The sequence below is a fragment of the Amphiprion ocellaris genome, chromosome 20, assembly GCF_022539595.1.
Source record: "Amphiprion ocellaris isolate individual 3 ecotype Okinawa chromosome 20, ASM2253959v1, whole genome shotgun sequence".
Taxonomy (NCBI): domain Eukaryota; kingdom Metazoa; phylum Chordata; class Actinopteri; family Pomacentridae; genus Amphiprion; species Amphiprion ocellaris.
Window position 1 is genome coordinate 11430666 of NC_072785.1, and position 19596 is coordinate 11450261.

The 19596-nt window shown below is 39.4% G+C and overlaps 3 protein-coding genes across 3 annotated transcripts; all 3 read right to left on the bottom strand.

The window, feature by feature from the left end:
* Window positions 1–1117: 1117 nt before the first annotated feature.
* Window positions 1118–3198, bottom strand: bdkrb1 (bradykinin receptor B1). The gene is made up of 2 exons (XM_023277394.3): window positions 3094–3198; window positions 1118–2782 (listed from the first exon to the last, which is right to left on the bottom strand). The coding sequence occupies exon 2, from the start codon at window positions 2777–2779 to the stop codon at window positions 1664–1666; it is 1116 nt and encodes a 371-aa protein (XP_023133162.1). The 5' UTR covers window positions 2780–2782; window positions 3094–3198; the 3' UTR covers window positions 1118–1663.
* Window positions 3199–4026: 828 nt separating this feature from the next.
* Window positions 4027–6837, bottom strand: LOC111573258 (B2 bradykinin receptor-like). The gene has a single exon (XM_023277327.3). The coding sequence runs from the start codon at window positions 5987–5989 to the stop codon at window positions 4955–4957; it is 1035 nt and encodes a 344-aa protein (XP_023133095.1). The 5' UTR covers window positions 5990–6837; the 3' UTR covers window positions 4027–4954.
* A 564-nt stretch (window positions 6838–7401) lies between these two features.
* LOC111573294 (B2 bradykinin receptor-like) lies at window positions 7402–10967 on the bottom strand. The gene is made up of 2 exons (XM_023277388.3): window positions 10754–10967; window positions 7402–8986 (listed from the first exon to the last, which is right to left on the bottom strand). Exons 1-2 carry the CDS (start codon window positions 10771–10773, stop codon window positions 7948–7950), a joined length of 1059 nt encoding a protein of 352 aa, XP_023133156.1. The 5' UTR covers window positions 10774–10967; the 3' UTR covers window positions 7402–7947.
* Between the last annotated feature and the right edge of the window lie 8629 nt (window positions 10968–19596).

The following is a 19596-nucleotide window of genomic DNA, read 5'->3' on the forward strand; positions in this document are numbered from 1 at the left end:
ATAGTGTAATAATAACAGTTCCTAATGACTGATAATAGAACTGAAAGCATGTGCAGAGTTTATGCTGCAAGTGTTGTAGTAGACGGATCCATCACATTCACCACAGCATCAGTCCTAATACAGCATCTATCCAACCATCAGACTCCTCATCACTTACAGAAACTTCCATTTGTGTTTGGCATCCACCAATTGCTTTCTCATATCCATTATAGGTTATTATGCATTCTGACTTAATCCTGTTCAGTCAGCTCCCATGCTGTTCATACATTATTTGCAATTATTATTTGTATCACTAGGAACCTTGAATATTTTATTGAAACAAAACACCAGTCACTGGTCAGTCTTACACTGTGGCTGTAGTGTTAATCACTTTTAATTTTGGACAGTCTAATGCTAGGTGGAGGCAAGACAGCGGCAACAACTTGTAACCCTTCCCATACAATTTCCTGTCAATCTGTCCCATGTGACAATGGAATTACATCCAAATCCAGAAGGAATCACTGTCATGTCAAATGAGAAAGAAGAGTATGAATTTTGAAGTGGCACAACTCAGCAGAAATGAATGTGTGCTGACAACACATAAAAACAGACAGATTCACACGAATTAAATAACTTTTATAATTTATAGAAGCCTTTCCACATTTTTAGGAAAAAGAGAGGGCAGATGAGTGGCTCTTTTGGCTGAACATAAATATAAACCTTAAAACATTTCCTTTGTTGAGTACTTTTGAATCTCTTCCAAGAGTCTTCCTGGGAGCCAAAGGCGTAGCATGCTCCGGAAATTGTATCATCATAGCAATGGATTGGCATAAACAAGATTAAAATAAGTCAGTACAAAGCCTCTCCATAATTAACCGTGATTGTTCATGCTATTCGATTTAGATAATAGGTCCTGGAAATGACCAAATGGCTGTTACACATGAAATTACTCAACCACTGCTAAATGTCAAAGCTGTGTATATTAGTTTAAAGATGTAGCCTCAGATTTTATTAGCTGTAGGTAGCACACTTAATTGCATGAGATGGTTGAAAATGTCATGTTTACAGGTTGCAGGAAGACACTTGCTATAGAAAACATACTCCGATGAGTTCCACAAAGTACAGAATTGTGAGTGAATAGTTTCCAGCGTATTTAATGTTATGTGTTTACATTCAGGATTAATGGGTTTGCTGAGCTGACTGTACAAACAAATCCAGTAAGTTCCAAAAATAGATAAAATTCATGAGCGTTGATGTTGTAAAGAGAGTCTGTATATACCATATGTCATTACTGAATAAATATTATTTTAACCTGCCAAGATGTACAGGGATGAACATTAAACTGTAAAACATCACAAGACAGCAGCAATGTAACAGACCAAAGAAACATACGTAAATGCATACTCAGTCTCATTGTCCACAATACAAGACATAAGTGTCATTATGGAAACTCTAAGTATAAAATATGCTTCCATTCCTCCCAGACATTACATCCATTATCTTTATTTATGGCTATTATTTCTTCCAATAACATTATTATATATCCTCCAATAGTGCTTTTTAACTGTTTAACAGCATTATAATTGTGTTAAATCTCATGAAGCAGCAGTTTTGAGGGTCATATCCTCTATATTGTATCACTTTATCCATAAGCTGCAAAGGAAGTGGATGTCATCAGTGCGAGTCACATTTGCTCCTTTGGATTAAAAATGACCACAGGCTTAATTTGTTCTGTTCTGTTAATATAAGTGGACACCAGTGAACGCTGGTAAGTGGTCATGTCCGATCCTCTGCGTTGATATCTATTCCTTCTGTAGATGGCGCTAACTTTCTTTCTAAAGTACTGTCCAGAGAAGACATACAGCAAAGGATTGAGGGTACTGTTGAGAAAGGCCAGATACACTGAGACCTGTCCTCCTATGTCAAGAGTGTGAGACCACAGTGTCTCATCCAACACTTCAACATCACAGAGTATGTCAAGGAAGGTGAATACCTGGAAGGGACCCCAACAAAGTAGAAATAGTAGCGTGACAGCGTACACCAAAACGGTGGCCTTTGTGTCATTGGCGTCGTGAAACCCTATGCTCTCGGTCCTCTGACCTAAAGCCTTGATTATATTCCCACTGCTGAAAACAATGACCAGAACAGGGAGCACAAAGCCCGCCAGGTTCATCAGTATCTGATGGGCCAGCTTCCAAGAACTGCCATGATTGTAATCCAGTATACAAGCTGTGATGCCGTACTCCTCAAAGAACTTAACCTTTCTGTGAACCATGGTTGGCGTGCTCAGCAGGAACCCTAATATCCACAGTAAGATGCAGTTCACCTTGGCGTAAAGTGTCCGTCTCAGCCACCTGGCCTTCATGGTCTTTACAAGTGCTAAGTAGCGGTCGATGCTAATCATCATCAGGGTGTAGATGCTGGTGTAAAAATTGATGATGATGACGGAGTTGACAATTTTGCACAAAGCATTTCCATATGGCCAGTGAAACTCGTTGAGGATGTTCATTGCCCAGAAAGGGAGGCTACACAGAAGAACAAAGTCAGCCAGCGCCAGGTTGCTCAGATAGATCTCTGCTACGGTCAGTCGATCCTTGTGGGCTACAAACACTCCCAGGACAAAACTGTTAAAAAGAAGCCCCAGCAGAGATATGGTGAAGACATATGGGGGAATGATGGTCAGGGTCATGGTCCATTCTGTGGAATCTGGAGATGCTGATGCTGATGGATTGAACGGCACGGATGTGCTGCTGTTTTCAGACCACAACGTTGCCACAGTTATGAGTGTCATTGACTCCATGTGCTGGACAAGAAAACAATTCCATGCTAATCAGTAAAATTCTATTATTGGATTTAAAATGCATGATGCTGTGTTATTTTGACTCTTACTGTTGTCTTTGGGGTCAAAGATTAAAACTGAACACCTAAAATTCAGCCAGAGCTGCCGTTGTTGAGAAGAAGATGTCATATTAACAAGTTAAATAATCTCCCTGACTGACTCATCTGAGTCTTTTCTAAAGGCTGTGTACCTCCCGTTAGTCTCTTATGCTCTTCTTACCCTCAAAACTAAAAAAAAAAAAAAAAAAAATATATAGGTTGAACAGAAATTCTTACCTTAAGTTTCGTAAAAACGTTCCCCCTTTGGTTAAAATGTTAATGATAAAATACTCGTCTGTATCGGGGCTCAGCTGTGTACACCAAACTCCTGGTGAAAGTACACAGTGAGGCAGATGGGAGATCTTCTGTGACCGTTTTTGTATACAGAGTAGCATTCTTCCACACCCTTTGCCAAGGAGTTCAGTATATCAACTTGTTTATGAAAAAGTCAAACTTTGGTCCAGGCACATACATGAGGTAAACTGAAAGTGCTCTTAATATGTTGGAGAGAATCCTAAACTGGAGTTAGCAAGTTCAGACTGTAAAGAAAAGAAAGAAAGAAAAAAGACGTATTTGTACTATTTTACTGAAACCTACTTATGTCATCCTGATACACAAAGTTTTCATGTAACTATAACAGCATTCCCCAGGGATAACAGGAACGATGATCTCACATGCTTACGTGTATTTCCGATAAATGTAGCAATCATTTGAATGATAAAACCAATTAACAGTATTATTCTTACTTTTTACACAGTGTATGATATTTCTCTATATGTGCTGAGATCATTAGAATGAATACCTTGTTCCTAAAAGTAAACAATATTATTCCAAAATGTTTACCTTCTTATTAAACCAAATTTCTCCTTAATTCATGTGTCATCCAAATGAAGTCTAAATTTTATCCTAACCAAAGATAACAAAACAATGCTGATATATCGTAGGTCTAAGACCAAGTAACAATCAAATGGGACACATTATGAAATATATATATAGTATTTTTTTTTATTAACAGTATAGAATGGAACACATCATCATAAAATGAATATGAAGTGTTGCTGTGCCTCCCCTTTTATGGTCAAAATGATAACAGCACTCTTGAATCATTCTAAGAGCAACTGGCCCATCATAATCCAATGTATAAACAATCATATCAAATCAAAGACACTCAGTCACAGATGATATTTTATTGAAGACACTAACACCCACACATTGCTGAATTACTTTTGATAACATTTTAAAAATCTTAGGGGACACTTTGTCTTTTCTATATCATTTAAGTGTTTAGGTATATTGATAAAACTTAAGCTAAAGCACCACGTTCACTTGCTCTACTCTATTCTCTGTACCACAAACAAGGAATTGTTTTTGTTGTGCATATTCTTACATCTGTTGGAGTACATGCAAAAATCAATTAGGTCATTCAAGAAACCCCAGTGTCTTAGAAAAACAACTTTGCTTCCAGAGCTAAGCTTTTATCAGACCACCATTCTTGCCTTTCTTTGTCAAAAGCAACAAAAGGGGAGTAAGTCTGCAAGGCAACTCAAGGTCACAGTAATTAAAATTAAACATGGACTCAAGTTCAGGATTGCCAGGTCAAGGGTAGCTTTAGATGTGATTTATCTCAAACAAAACAGCAGAGTTAAAGAGTTTCCAATGAACTTTGCTTTAATGTTTTTACAAATTGTTACAAAGAAGATTTGCAACATTCTCATATTTCTACAGTAATTATGAAATGAGCTACATGGGAAATGGGGGCAAAATGCCAGGCTGCCTTTGTCAAACAGAAACAAAACCATCCCCCATCGCCTCTGAGATCACTGCTTAACATGTTATATCTTGTTTGCTTAAGTCAGAAAATGAAAATTTCTAGTAAAGCAACTCTCAAAACAACATACTGCGGTTTTGAGAGAGGGTGTAACTGTTTTTGCATGGGTTAGAGAAACAAAGCTCCTCCATGTTAATAATTGAGCTTTAGATGGAGTCATACTAGTCATTGATTTAGGTTTATGCAAAAGACACTCATTGCATGTTAACTACATTTACTTCTTTAACAACTCTTTTTCAGTCCATATGTTCTCTGTATGTGCAGAGAGATCTAGATTTTAGTACTCTCTGTTTGCTTAGTTGAGTTCAGATTGGCATTGGAATGACCAGATTTCTTCCGCTGCTGTTTCCTTCTGCACACCACAACTTGAAACACTTCCTTTGCCCTCTGCTTGAAGTGTTTCCCCACAATCACATACAGGAAAGGATTCAGTGAGCTGTTGCTGTAGCCAAGGTAAGTAGCCAACTGGTTGCCAATGTCCAACACATGCGCCCATGTACATCCAGAGATGACTTCATAGTGATCCAAGGTGTCCAAGAACATCAGAATCTGATAGGGCAGCCAGCAGAGAATAAACACAGCCAGAACAACAAGCACAAGGTACGCCGCCTTCCTCTCCACACTCCCTCTGCTGCCTTTTCTCATCTTCTCGCTGCTTCGAATGACTTTAGTGATGTGGTAGCTACAGAATGACACAATGGGAACTGGGATAAGAAAGCCGACTATACTGACGGTTATGTTGTAGCGCAGTCTCCACCCTTCATGTGGGTATGCGAGGTAGCATGCGTCGATGCCCAGGTGAGGGAAGAACTGCACAGAGCGGAAGAGGACAGCAGGGAAACTGAGCAAGATCCCAGCGATCCAGATACCAAAGCAAATCCCACGCGCCCAGAAGGCCTGTCTCTGCCTTCCCTGGGACAGCGGTCTGGTCAGGGCCACATATCTGTCCACGCTCACAACTGTGAGGAACAGCATGCTACAGTAATAATTCATCCCAATGACAATGCTGACAAGCTGGCACATGAACTCGCCGAATCTCCAGCGGAACTTGTCGATAATGGTTGCAACCCAGAACGGCAGACAGGAAACCATGAGGAGATCGGCCGCTGCCAGATTGCTCAGGTAGATGTCAGCAACGGAGCTGCGCCTCTTCTGGAAACAGAACACACAAAGGACGAAGGAGTTGCCGATCACTCCCAGAAGGCAGATGATGGACATGTAGGCGGGCTGCATGGTGTAAACCCAGTCCCATGCATTTGTGTGGTTGCAGACAACCTCAGCACTTGCAGCACTATTGCTATCCATAAGTAATTCACCTTCTGAGTTTGGGGTTAAAATGAAAGCTGCTTTTCAGGAACGGAGATTCAAAAGGCAGAAAATTGAGGGTGTGTTCAAAACGAATGGTCATTACAGGGAAACCTTTTAACTGTGTCAACACAGTATCTAACGTCTGTGTCGCTACCTTTGTGTCATGATTTGAGCTCTATGTGTGCAGGAGTAATTGATTTAATGGAGTGTGGATAGGGATGCTTTATCAGCCAGAGCAGAGAGCAAACACATGCCGCCATCAAAGAGGAGAATCTTAGCAACAGACACTGTAAGCAGCATTTGTGTGGTTAAAAAAAACAATAACATACACATACTTGTATAGATGTACAACAACATACTGTATAACTACAGAAAGTAACAAGTTCTACATTAAAGTCAAAATGAAATTTTAAATTCTCTTCACTTTTGTGTAAGAAAATATACAGTAAATCTAGGTTTTAGTGTGACTATTGAATATATTTTAAGTTGGTATATTTAACTGCAGCTGTTGACAGACATTTGAAGGCTGGCATTGCTATGCTGTTAGCTTCCATTGTGTGGTATTGACAGGACCACATAAGATAAGAAAAATAAATGATTTTTGTTTGTGTTATATACTTCACCTCCTGAGCCAGTAGCGTCTCATCAGTGCTGCATTTATACAGCTCTGTAAAAAGGAGGTCGTCATATACTTTGTGCTGTAATTTGAATCGACACACAGAGTCAGTAATAAATGTACTGTGTCTTTCACACATCATTTATCATTACTGACACTGATCCTTTGTTTTTGTAAGCACAGTTTTGACCTGACAGGTACACAATCTGATAGAAACACCGAGGACTGAGCTATGTCATTTTTAGATGCAGACTCAATCAACATGTTCTTTGAGCATGAATATGAGAAGAATGTATTTTTCAATTTTGAAACACCAAAGCAAAAGCCAATGGTTGCATAATTCTGAAATGCCAACAAAAATACATGAAATGAGGTTGAACTGTTTATTTTTGGCAGACATTTTATCATTTGAGGTAACTTTGTCTGCCTGCATGTTTTTTCTTCCACCACAATTTTCTGCCCTGGCACTTGCGGTAAAGCGTGATTTCCCGTTTGGCATAGCATGCCCTCATTTTAAGGACGCCGACGGGTGTACCCTTACCCACAGCCCACAATGAGTCAGCACTGGGCCATTAAATGATGGTGTGGGGAGAAAGCTACAATGCGACAACCGAGGTCTATAAAGCCAACAAAAAGGAGCATGTTTATGCATCAGCAGTGGAAAGTCTTTGACAGAATCCAGTTTTAACTCGGCAGACAGTGAGTCAGAAACACCAGAAAACACTTAGCAAGCAGTTGTTCCTGTTTTTGTGCTCAACTTAACATTTAAATGCATTATAAAGACTCAAAAAGGTATAAAACCATAAGTATGTTTTATTTGATGGTTACGTATTGAACAAACAGTGATACTATTTGCATCTTCAGAGTTATCAATAATATGAGATGTATGAAAATATATATTTGCTTTTTTTTTTTTTCTTCACTGCAACCAGGCAGATGTAGATCTGTACATTGAAGGTATGATTTAACTGTTATGAACCAATGAAAAACAAGTTTGTTTGTTTTTTAGTTCATGCTTAATGATGCATATTTTTTTACATTGTTGACACAAGATAATATTTTTTTGCAGTCTGTAACATGTTAACTACTTCTAGATGTAACATTCAAGCCTTGAGCAACCCCACACATGTAATCATAGTTCTTCATCCTAATTAAAGAAAGAGTTTTTTAAATAGCATCTTGAAGAAGGATTATTTGGTCCCATTACTCCACACCTACTTCCATCTCATTTTTCAACCAGAACTTATCATTTAAACACTATTAGATGCCAGTTAACCACATCTTTCAATCTTTCTATAAAGTTTGTTTTTCAGTTGAGAAGTATTTTGACACAAGTGTTTTATGGCATAGTCTTGAGTGTAGAGGTCAGGTTTGATCGTGTGGACTCTGAGGACACTGTTTTCTTAACGCTCCACTGCTGGAAAACCTCTCGAACTTTTTTCCGGAAGTTCTTTCCCACGATAACGTACAGGATGGGGTTGAGAACGCTGTTGAATAAGGCTAAGTAGTTGAAGATCTGGTTGCAGATGTCTATGACAGCCGTGAGGTGACATCCTCCCAGGACGTCGGCTCGTAACAGCACATCCACTGCGGTGACTATGTGGAACGGCACCCAGCAGATGAGGAAGGCCAGGAGGACCGCCAGCACCAGAGTGGTGGCCTTCTGCTCTGTTTTCTCAGCATTTACCCTACCTATTGTTTGGACCTTCAAAGCCAGAATAATCTTGAAAGTGCAGAACGAGATGATTGAAACGGGAATGATGAAGCTAAAAACGATCAACATCCCATCACAGAGCAGCTCTACAGTGTGGCTTGGGTATTCCAGAAAGCATGCATCGATACCATACTCAGGGAAATATTTCACTTCCCTGAAGATGAGCATGGGGACACTGAGGAGCAAACCGAAACCCCATGTCAGCAGGCAACCTAGTTTGGCATACTTTGGCCTACGCATTCTTCCATGTGACATCGTATGCACCAGCGCCACATAGCGATCTATGCCCACCAGAACGAGGAAGTAAATGCTGCAGTTGACGTTCATCTTAATGCCCACATTGATGATTTTACACATGAATCGACCAAAAGGCCAATTGAAATCATAGGCGATGTTGACAGCCCAGAAGGGCAAACAGGACACCAGGAGAAGGTCGGCAGCAGCCAGGTTGCTCAAGTAGATCTCAGCCACGGTGCAGGCCTTCTTGTGGAGGCAGAAAATTGTCAGGACAAACACGTTGAACACGATTCCCAAAACACTGATGATCAGAATATACACTGGCTGGCTGGCATTGAGCCACTCCCAGGCTTCCAGGTCTGGACAATGAGTGCCATTGGTGTTGTTCAGGTCTCCATATGATACTGTGGTGCTGAGAGTTGGGAGGCTGCAGAGAGTTAGGGAAAAATAAACAAAAAAGAATGAAATGTCAACAGGTAAATATATTAATATTTATTATTTGGGTAAATATGTACATGATGTGGCTGCCAGCAGGTCGTTCACTGGCTGTTCCTACATTTTCAGACTTTGTGCTAAGTTAACCTGAGTGACTGTTTGCTCCATCTACATATTTACTGCACAGACGTGACAGTGACATCAATTTTCTTATCTCAGTCTCAGCAAAAACACAAATATATATCACACAATGTCAGAGCATTCTTTGAAACAAGCAGTATTTAAACATATGAGAGATATTACAAATCGTATTTACTTAAAGCTTCATCATTTGGTACAAATGAAAATGTAGCTGACTGGCATACTTGACCAAATGTTCTAGCTGAACACACAATGTGTATTTTCATAGGCTAAAGAAACTGCTTGGAAATTTTATTTTTGACTTTTAACTAATAATACTTTGGTGCTTCTTTGGTTTTCCAATTAATCATGTGTATATTTCTCTCTATGATTATCAGGTTCAGCTATATAATTTGCTGTTGGTTTGTTTTTTGTTTTTTTTAGAAGTGACTCAGCCCACTGGAGAGATCTTCATTACAGGGTTATCCCCTGACTTGGCCTTTAAGTTTCATATATGTATATATACATAACAGTCAATGGTTGGGGTTTTCTTTACTGTTTCTGTAGCCTGTTTCTTTAAAAAAACGTGACCTTTGTAGTGAAATGAAATCACGCCAGCTGCCATAAACAATTACTGTGGTAATTACGCCTCTGCAAACAACTCATCAGCAGTGAAAACTGCTACCAAAAATGGACATCTCTATACTGTGCATGCACTTGTGATTGGAATTACTAATTGCTTCATTGCAATCACGAGTTACACATACCAGTCAGACTTTAGCCATAAATCTTGTGCCTGTGTCACATTCATGCACTAATTATTGCCATTTTCCACTAATGAGCAACAGGTTCTCTAGAATTCTCTTTGGAGTTTCTTTGCACAATATACGATTCCATCTTAATCATCTGGGAATCTATTATGAAATATTATTAAATCAACACCAGTCATATTGACAAATGATATTGAGCACTTATGGGAATGTGTCTGAATGTGTCAAGACTGAACTGAGCTGCGATTTACCAGCAGACTTCACCAAAAGTGTCCCAAAAGTTTGTTTCTGTTGGAAAATGCCAGGACTGTGGCAGCAGGAAATTGGAATGCAGAAGCTGCTGGAGCAACATGTGCTTCACAAACCACATGTTACCAGATGTTTAACATTTATCAAATACTAAAACTTTAGTTTCTTTAGAAGTCTCACTACGATGCACTGAAATTATTGTTATTATCCTTTGTTCAGCCTAAATTTATACTCAAAAAATGTATGAAGAAATAAACAAAAACAAATTTAAAAAAAAGAAAATTAGAGGGTGCTGCAACTCACTGTCATGTAACACTAAACCTATTTGGCACTAGAAAACACTTAATTTTGATTCCCAGTGGAGATGGATTGCTTTGAGTTTGATTTAGCTGTATTTCACAACATTTTAAATTCAACAGCATCTTGCTTCACACATCTCCACACATTTTTAACAAAGCTTCTGCACATGGTGAAAATCAATCAATCAATCTTCATTGGTCATTGCACACTTTCATATAAATGATTATAAAAACACAACAACCTTCTCAACAAAAATTGAAGGTATTGCAGATTAAATTAAATATTTTGCAATATATAAAGCTAATAATGTTCATACATACCTTGTAGGTTGAAGAGTCATTCCTCCAGCAATGTGAAGTGTCCAGATGCCCGACTACACAGTCACCAGTAAACTCCCTTACTCGACTCTGCCTGTCTCTGACTGGCTCTCTTCAAGGAAACTGTAATTAAAGTGATGTCAGCCAAAAAGGCAAGGCAAGTTTCTTGGCATAGCAGAAAAAAAAATCACTGGTATGCTCTGCTCTCTTACTCTCTCTCATGTTTCTCCTCTGTCCTCCTTGTAGCACGATTGTACACAGCATTTATATGTGTTTGTAATCTGTTAATGTTTACAGGCTAAATGCTTTATGACTGGGGTAAAGATCTCAGGGACAGTAGACATGTTCAGATACACATAATCATTACCGTGTATGGTGGAGGTGTCAGAGAATTCTCCTCCTGTATCATCAGAATTATGGCAGATTTTTTTTAAACTGTTGTTCTCAGTAAGCAGCCACACAGTTTGGTTGTTGTTATATGTCTTTATGTAACGAGTGTTTAATCGTCTGCTGTGAGGATATTTCAAGGATTTCAGTGGAAACTGCTGTGAAGTTTGGGAAGTATTCTTGTTTTTTAAAAGAATAGCAGTAATAATAGTTTATTACATGCAAACCTGACTAATTTGACTTGTTGTTCTTTTAGAATTTTTACTTCTTGCACGCCTTAGTCTAAACTTGGTGACATTTGAGCTGTCTTGTTGTCAGCTTCTTACCAACAGTCATCAATAATCACTTTGACGCAAACATTTATTTTCCCAGCAATAAAGTAGTGTAATTATATGCTTAGACCATTAAAGTACCTCCACTTATTTTTAGGGGGAAGTGACCTTACAGTGCATTAGGGATGAATTAATCCATTTCTTGTAAGATTATTGCCACAGCAAATAATGTTGCCATTTTAGTGGCTTTATGATTGCATAATGGTTTAGAGACATTTGCAGAAAAATGTTGGGTAATTTAAAATTATGGCCTACACTCCATTTATCGTGCTTGCAAACTTGTCATTGCCGACAAGAGTGTTCTGTTGGTTGATCAAATATGCACAAAGATACATTCCTGGCTGATTGTTGTAGAGTCATTGGTGTAGCCTGTTTCTGCCATTAACTTTCTAATGGGACAATGGAGAATATTACGACTGTGACCGTTTCACAGAAGCAGTTTCTCAAACAAAGTGCACAGGTTGCAGGTATGGCTTTTGTTGCGATTACTGAACAAGTGAGGAAATATTGTAAAATGAAGGTTTGCGTGTTGCAAAGTTTGTATTTTGGGATCTATTAGGCCTTCAGTGTTACAACCACAGCTTGGGCTGTGAGCTGTGGCAGGACTCTCTCCTCCCTTGGCCTTGCTCTCTCTCCCCTACAGGTGTGTGTGACGCTGACGAGAGGTCCAGGTGTTTTCCATTCGCAATCAGCGGATCGTGTGCAGGTGGAGGCCAGCTAATCAGCTTCTGTGGCGTCCCTATAAAGACTGCGCTCAGTCGTGGTTTGATGCTGGACTGTCTTCGTCCCTCCAGTCAGTGCTGTGAGCCGAACTGTCTGAGCCACGTTATTTTTTGTTCAACCACTAATTAGTGCTGACCTCTGCCTGCTGTTGGTTCCTGATTTCTCCGGTTCTCTGGTCTGCCATCTGGTCCTCCGTTCTTCTCTGTGGATTCTGTTGGATTGAGGAAATTGGCCGTCGTCAGTAACCACCAGGATAACACCAACCACATCACCTGGAGTGTCCAGATCCGTCTTACCTCCCTCTCCTCCTGCCTCGCTTCGGACGCCATACCTACCATCCTCGTGTCCACCTATTGAAAGGAGGCTCCTTGGAAGAATCAAGAGGAGACGAATTCCCCCATGGACATTTCCCCTCCCTCTCTTCTAGAGTCAGGAAGGTTCTCCAGCCCTAGAGTCACCAGACGTAGATAATACCAACCTGTTTTCGTCGTCTCTTAACCTTTGGGGTTTTTAGGTTAGAGCTTTTGGGGTTTCAGTACAGTTACTGGTTGTTTTGAGTTTGATTAGTTGGGTTTCCTTAGTTGTTTTCCTGCTTTGGTTTTACCAATAGTGGGTTAACTGTAGTTTTGGGTTTTGTTTTTGTTTTTAGTCCTTCTTACCTCTAGAGGCGCTTATGTTCAGTTTTTTCTTAGTGACTTCTGGTTTGGATTAGTAGTTCCAGTTCCGGTTTTTGGTATGTGTATATTCCTTGAGACTGTAAATAAAGCATTCTAAACACAAATCTTTCTGCTCTCATTTCCTGCTATTGAGCCTCTGGCACCTGCCGTAACATTCAGTCTTTGTTACTGTAGTTCGCACTGTTCTTATTGAGTCTTTATGTCAGTGTTCCTTGATCAAATTTAGTAATGTCACTGGTACAGGTTCCAACTTTTGCAATAAGAAAAAATATTTATGCAATTTTAGCATTCACATTACTGGTGCTGTTATGCCTGTTTTATGGCTAACTTAGCAGTTTCAGTCTCTGAGGTGAAACATTGGGCTACAAGACATTTGAAAACTTGGTCTGCCCTCCTTTGACTATGGTACCAACCTAAAACCTTACTACATGTTGGATTGGTTGATGTTCCTGTTTGTCCTTCAAGATTGTTTTGTTTCCCAGGGTTTGACTCATGCAAAAACATCTAACTAAACTTTTTCCTCTGAAGCTGGTTGTGCTAGTAGCCACTGTGGCTGGTGAGGTTTGTGCGGTCTGCTCTTTGCTTCATGTCGTGCAAGGTGTTATTTTATGGTTAGAAAGGGTTGCACAATCAAAAGCAACAAATCAAACAACACATGCATCATCTACTGTTGCTGCCAGTGTAATGATGCAAGATCCATTTTTCTCTTCCTACACTCACCCTAATCTTCCAGACTAATCAAATACACATAATTGCATGTGTATCTGTACGTATTATTACCCCTGTAACAGGATGGACTGGCAGCTCCATCACCAATATTCACATTCTATGGTCTTGTCTGAGAACTAAGACAAAGCCTGGCAATATGAGAGGTATTAAGATATCTTTGTGCAGCTAAATAAGAAGAATGATAAATCATTTTCACGTATATCACTGATTAGAACAGGAAAAAAAGGCTTTAAGCTGTGAATAATGTGCCAAAACTGATCTAATGTGTCACGGTCATAAGATTATTGTGCAGCAGATGCCTGACCATGAGGAAGTCGGTGACCAGAATGGCACACTATAATAAGATTCCCTGAAATAATGTTGCAATAGTGCATTGCAGTTCCCTACACTGAAACCCTGTCTCAGTATTCTGTTTTATATTTACTGCAAGTAGAACTGCTGACTGGTGAGCAGTGACCTCAGATCGACCTCCAACAGGTGGGATCCTGTCAGCAGAGTGAAGCAGTTAGCATTCAGACGTAGATTTCCATCTGGCGCCATTCTCTTGCCCACAATCAGTTTTCCATAACAGGGTGAAGTAGGTTGTCTGTCACATAATATAATACCAGCAAAGTAGTAAGCCTTCCTGGTGTTGCAACAAAGTGATTGTTTCTTCCTTTTTTGAAGTCACCATTTCCTCTTTTCTTTTGAATGTTAAGAATCACAATACGATGTCTTGATTGATGCATGTTTTTATTCAATTAAGTGATTGATTGTTTTACCAAAGAGTGTATTGTACTTATGTTCCACTGTTCTTATCTGAGATGCTCCCAAGGAACCAGATTCATTAGGAAGGGGAAACACAATATCTAAACAACAGAGCAAAAGTAGTTATGCAACATCTTTATTACAATAATGGATGCCTTAATGACCTGGTCTTAAATTATGTAATATTTACATTATACCTGACAATCTCATGATCAATATTGATTCCGAGTATATCTGCCAACAAATTCAACTTGTGTGAAGGTCTAAATTTCAGATATCAGGTCATGGATCGTAAATCTGGTCTTCTGCCAACATTTTCCAGACCTTCATGCCAACAGATTGTTTACATATTGCTTTTCTGTGAAGTGCTTGTATTTGTTTACAAAGTCTTGTCTTAACCTGTAGAAAATTGTATGAATAGATTTAATTACAAAAACTGTTTTGATAAGTGGGTAGATAGAAACCATTTCTCACAACCACTCTAGCATGTTGTTTTGATAACATGGTGATGTTGTGAATCTGGGTTCTTCTTTTCTTGTGTGAAGATTGTTTGATTAGACAAGGCATCAAACTTGATGGAGCAAGTTTCTTCACATGAAATAATGACATATACTACCAGTCAACAGTTTGAACACACCTTTTCATTCAATGCTTTTTATTTATTTGTATTATTTTCTACATTCTAAATTAATACTAAAGAATTTTTACAACGTAATTCCATATGCATTCTTTTATAGTTTTGATGTCTTCAGTATTAATCTACAATTAAATTAAATCAAAACCATTGAATGAGAAGTTGTGTCCAAACTTTGACTGGTAGTGTACCTCACATTCACACAATGAACATGAAAAATGGTTTATGGTTTTTTTTTTTCATTTTCTTTTTTTTCATTTATTATCTCTAAGGCTGAATCTAAAACGCCAGGTGGCTGTTTGTTATTAAAATGTCTGCAATGATGCCAGCTGGTTCAGGCGAAACAACAAATTCAACTTGTATAAATTATTATTGTGGTAATCATACAAAGACCACGCTGCTGATTATTGTTAGTGCGCTAAAATTAATCAGAAACTGTCAAGTTGAAGATATGTAATCTCACTGTTTCAGAAATGACTGTAAGAAAAACAGCTTCATTTATCGGATTGTTTTTGCACTGTGGCTCCTGTCATGATTTCAACGGTTTTAAGATCAACACAGCAACAATAGTAAACCACTGCCAATGAAAACACTGATGTCAGGAATTTTAGTGTTATCTTTTAGCTTTTCCCGCTTCAACGTATTATGGGTTGGTGGAAAACTGAACCTGAAAGAAAATGGTTGAATGGTCAAGATTTGAAACTATTTTCTGCTGATGGCAAAAACAGAAAGTAATGTGTAACCACAACACGTTTTCTGGAAACTGCTGTGAGGGATTTTTAAACATAATTTTCCAGTGATATGAGGACCACAAACACTGTTCTACCTCCGTTGCTTTAGGTTGCTCACAGTCTCAGGGGTGCTTATTTCTTAAACCTCAGCAACTGAAAATCTTAATTATGTGCATGACTAGAAGGGGCAAATGAAAATAAAAACAGGTTTTTTTTTTATTTTTTATATGACCTACGTGTGTCACGGTGAGTGGGGGGGTGGACCCAAAGTGAGAACACAGACAGGCGGAGACAGATCTCAATTAACTGAGTTTATTAAAACAATAACGGCTCAACAATTAAAACTGGGGAGCGCAAAACTAACTAAGGCAGGACTCACAAAAACAGGAAGGGAGGGGGCAGGCAGGCTCCAGGACACCGGCAAGCGGCCGGGTCAGACGGTGCAGGTGAGGGCGGGGGGGTCCAGGGCCGTTACAGGCAGCAGGACCGGGTCACGTCGGCAGCTTCCACAGAGCGGTGCAGTCAGCAGAATGCAGGAGCAGAGTGTAGGATCTGGCCCTGAACTGAATGGAGAGCCAGGCTTTGTGCTGCTGGTGATGGGTGGTGATGTGCTGCAGGTGTGTTGGAACAGCAGCTGGCCTCCATCAGCGCCGATCACCAGTCGGCACACACAGCAATGGGGGGAGGTACCGACAGCCCGAGGAGCAGAGCGGGGAACAGGGAAGACAGAGGGGCAGAGGAGGTCACGGGGGGTCAGCCAGGGGCAGGTGCGAGGACCAGGGAGGGGGCCGTGACAATGTGCCTAATATACAAATGGTAAATTGTAACATTGGTTGGTTTTAACAGTCTTTCCACCTTAGAACAGCATCTACTGGGGTCTAATCCGTCACAGGTTTATCCTCCATGAATCTATTCCTTTACACATGCATTAAGTGCTATGTTATAGACTTGCAAACAGAAAGGTCCTTGAGTAATCAGAAAAACACACTACAGCTCTGTCCGCTGCTGTTACTTATGTGTCAGTGGTGTGCAATGAGGGATATAACAGATGTCTGGACGAGGGGGCGGCGAGGCTCCTGCTCCTCTTCCAAAATATTCAGCTCATTTCCTGTCTCCCCCTGCCTGTCTCGTAGTGTTTTTTCCAGGTAGTGAGCTCTGTTACTCGGCGTCGATCCCACCCCCATTCCCTCTTTCATAACTCCTCACAGATCCGAGACAGTGGTGCTCAGCTCCTCCCAGATAGTTCATGTAGTGTTTTTGCAGCTGTCTCGTACAATCAGGGCCTGTGAAAGAAGAGTGAGTAAAAGTTTATAAGAAGTGGAACCAAACTAACTCCAGGGTGTGCTGCTGGGAGTGGTCCCAGGCCTGAGCTAATGTCTGAAGCCACTAATGCAGCTTTGACGTGCACTGTCTGATGCCGCTAATGCAGTCAACCACAAGAAAACAAGACCATTTCTTCAAAAATCTAAAATTCAACCAGTGCCGCTCAGATGTTCCCAGCAGACAAGATGCAGACATATCACCGAACACTGCAGTTTTTACTGTTACAGATACAGAGACTGAAAAATGAGTTGTTTGACAGAGTTTTTAGAAAGTGGTCTGTGTCCCGTATGTTGAAATGTCATTAAAAATGTCTTTTTAAAAAAAAAAAATCTTGCTTTTAAATGAAGGCGGCAACAAGGTATTATGCAATACTCTGAGTCAGCAGCCAGTGGGCAGTCATAATCCAAACGTCTGTCGCTTGAATTTTAGTTTTGTTTTAACTCTGTGATTTAGATGCCAGAACAAAAAAAAAGCAATTTAAGCAAACCTGGAAATCACCATTTATGGTAAAATTAATGCGTTTATGTCAACTCTGGCTGTTTACAGTTTAGAGAAAAAAAACACTGAGTGAAAAGTAAACTATGTGGGAGAAAGCCACTTGATTGGGAATGACTATCTGCTATTTCCAGATGATATTACCCAATTAAGTAACTCCTCAGGAAGCATCTTCTATCGACCTCTGCAAATGGTTTTGACTCATAAGACTCCCATCTGACTAATACATCAGACCGGTTAAGTTCTTACACAGGCCATTTTAGCAAATTATTAGGTAACACTCGAACTCTGAACAGTGTCTTTTACAAAGCACCTTCTTTGAAAAGCCTACAGTGTAAATGTGACACAAGGCATACACACACACACACACACACACACACACACACACACACACAGATATGTGTCAATATATAAAGAGAAATTGTGCATCTCTCGATCAATTACTTTTATCAATCTATCTTTCTCCTGTAATTTCACCTGACCTTCTCCTTTCTATAACCACAAGAGGGCTTCTTCTCTAGAATGTAAACATGTTGTTTTGGGGCGTTTACTGAAACTAAAGATACCATGACCACTAGGAGTCGCTTAACAATAAAACACAATGATGTGTCTGAACAAGCTTGTTTGTGCAGATGAAATATGAGACCATTTGTGACTAGAATACATGACCACTGTCTTCCTCGGAACAATAAATAGGATGTCCCTTGACATTATGCTAATACTTACAGACAGGCGCTCCTGCAAATAACTACTTTGTCTTTTTATCACTCATTTTTTTCTTGTTCATAAAAATGAAAACTTATAACATTTACAAACCCACAGTTCTGGTTGAAATTTTCAGTCTTTTAACATTCATTTCAAGAGAATATGTCATAAAACTAGGTAATCTGTGCAGTGGAAATGTGCAAGTTTTTTTTGAAACTGGTTATTTAAGACAAGATAAAACAAAGAAAGTGGGCTCTTTCAGTCCTTTTCGTTCAAAAGAATAAATTCCCACAAGAAAAAGAATACTTTGTGAACTCCCTTTCTTGGCTGTTCGTCAGACCACTGCTGTTGGAAAAGCCTCACCCTGGCTTTTGCACAAGTGGGCTTCTGAAAAACAAAATACAGTACAAAAGAACCTGAGTTCTGAGAAATTAACAGTGGAGACCTCGGTGAAGGTCAGCATGGAAGGAAGTAAGGCATACTTCATCTAAAAATATTTGCCATTTTATAAAGATAAACCTATTAAAGTTCTTAAGTTTGTCGTTATGCCATTAGGTTCATTTATCTACTGAAACACACACACACACACACACACACACACACACACACACACACACACAAAAACAATATATGAATACAGTCTATGATGTTATGTCAATTGAATGATTTAAAGTAGTCATAAACAATTCAAAAGATACATGTTTGAATAAGAAACCTAATCAGTGTTGCTCGTTAGCCTGAGGAACACAGGAACTGCACACCCCTGATACCATGAATACAATCTGTTTCCTTCACCTTGTGCATTCTGGCAGAAATGACTGAGCACTGTACATCACAACACGACACCGAACCGTGTTTGTCCACATGTCATCACAATAATGAACAGTTAAAACAGTCATATAATTCCCCAGAACAAACTCTGTGTCATAAACCTGCAACACACTGAGCTACTGTACTGCCATTCTATCACCTCGCTTGTGTACCTTTCCGTAAACTTGTCTTTTGAACTGTATAAATATATTTGGAACAACTTAAAAAACTAGGTCAGATTCCATATTTACTTGCAATGAAGTTAATTTTGTTTCTACAGTATACCTTACATATATTATCAGGATATATTATCCTGGAATACTAGCATCTGAAAACAATAAATATGGAGCCCTCTACTGGAAAATATATGTAATAGTCAGTGCCTTGGATCAGATGAGATACTAAAGTTGAGAGAACAGCTGATTTTGAAAACACATACACATAATATGTATAAAAATATTTAATACTTACACACACTGTGTTGTCAGACATGACTGTAGCTCCATCTTGACCAGAAGAACTCAAATCTCATACCAAACATCACAATTTATAA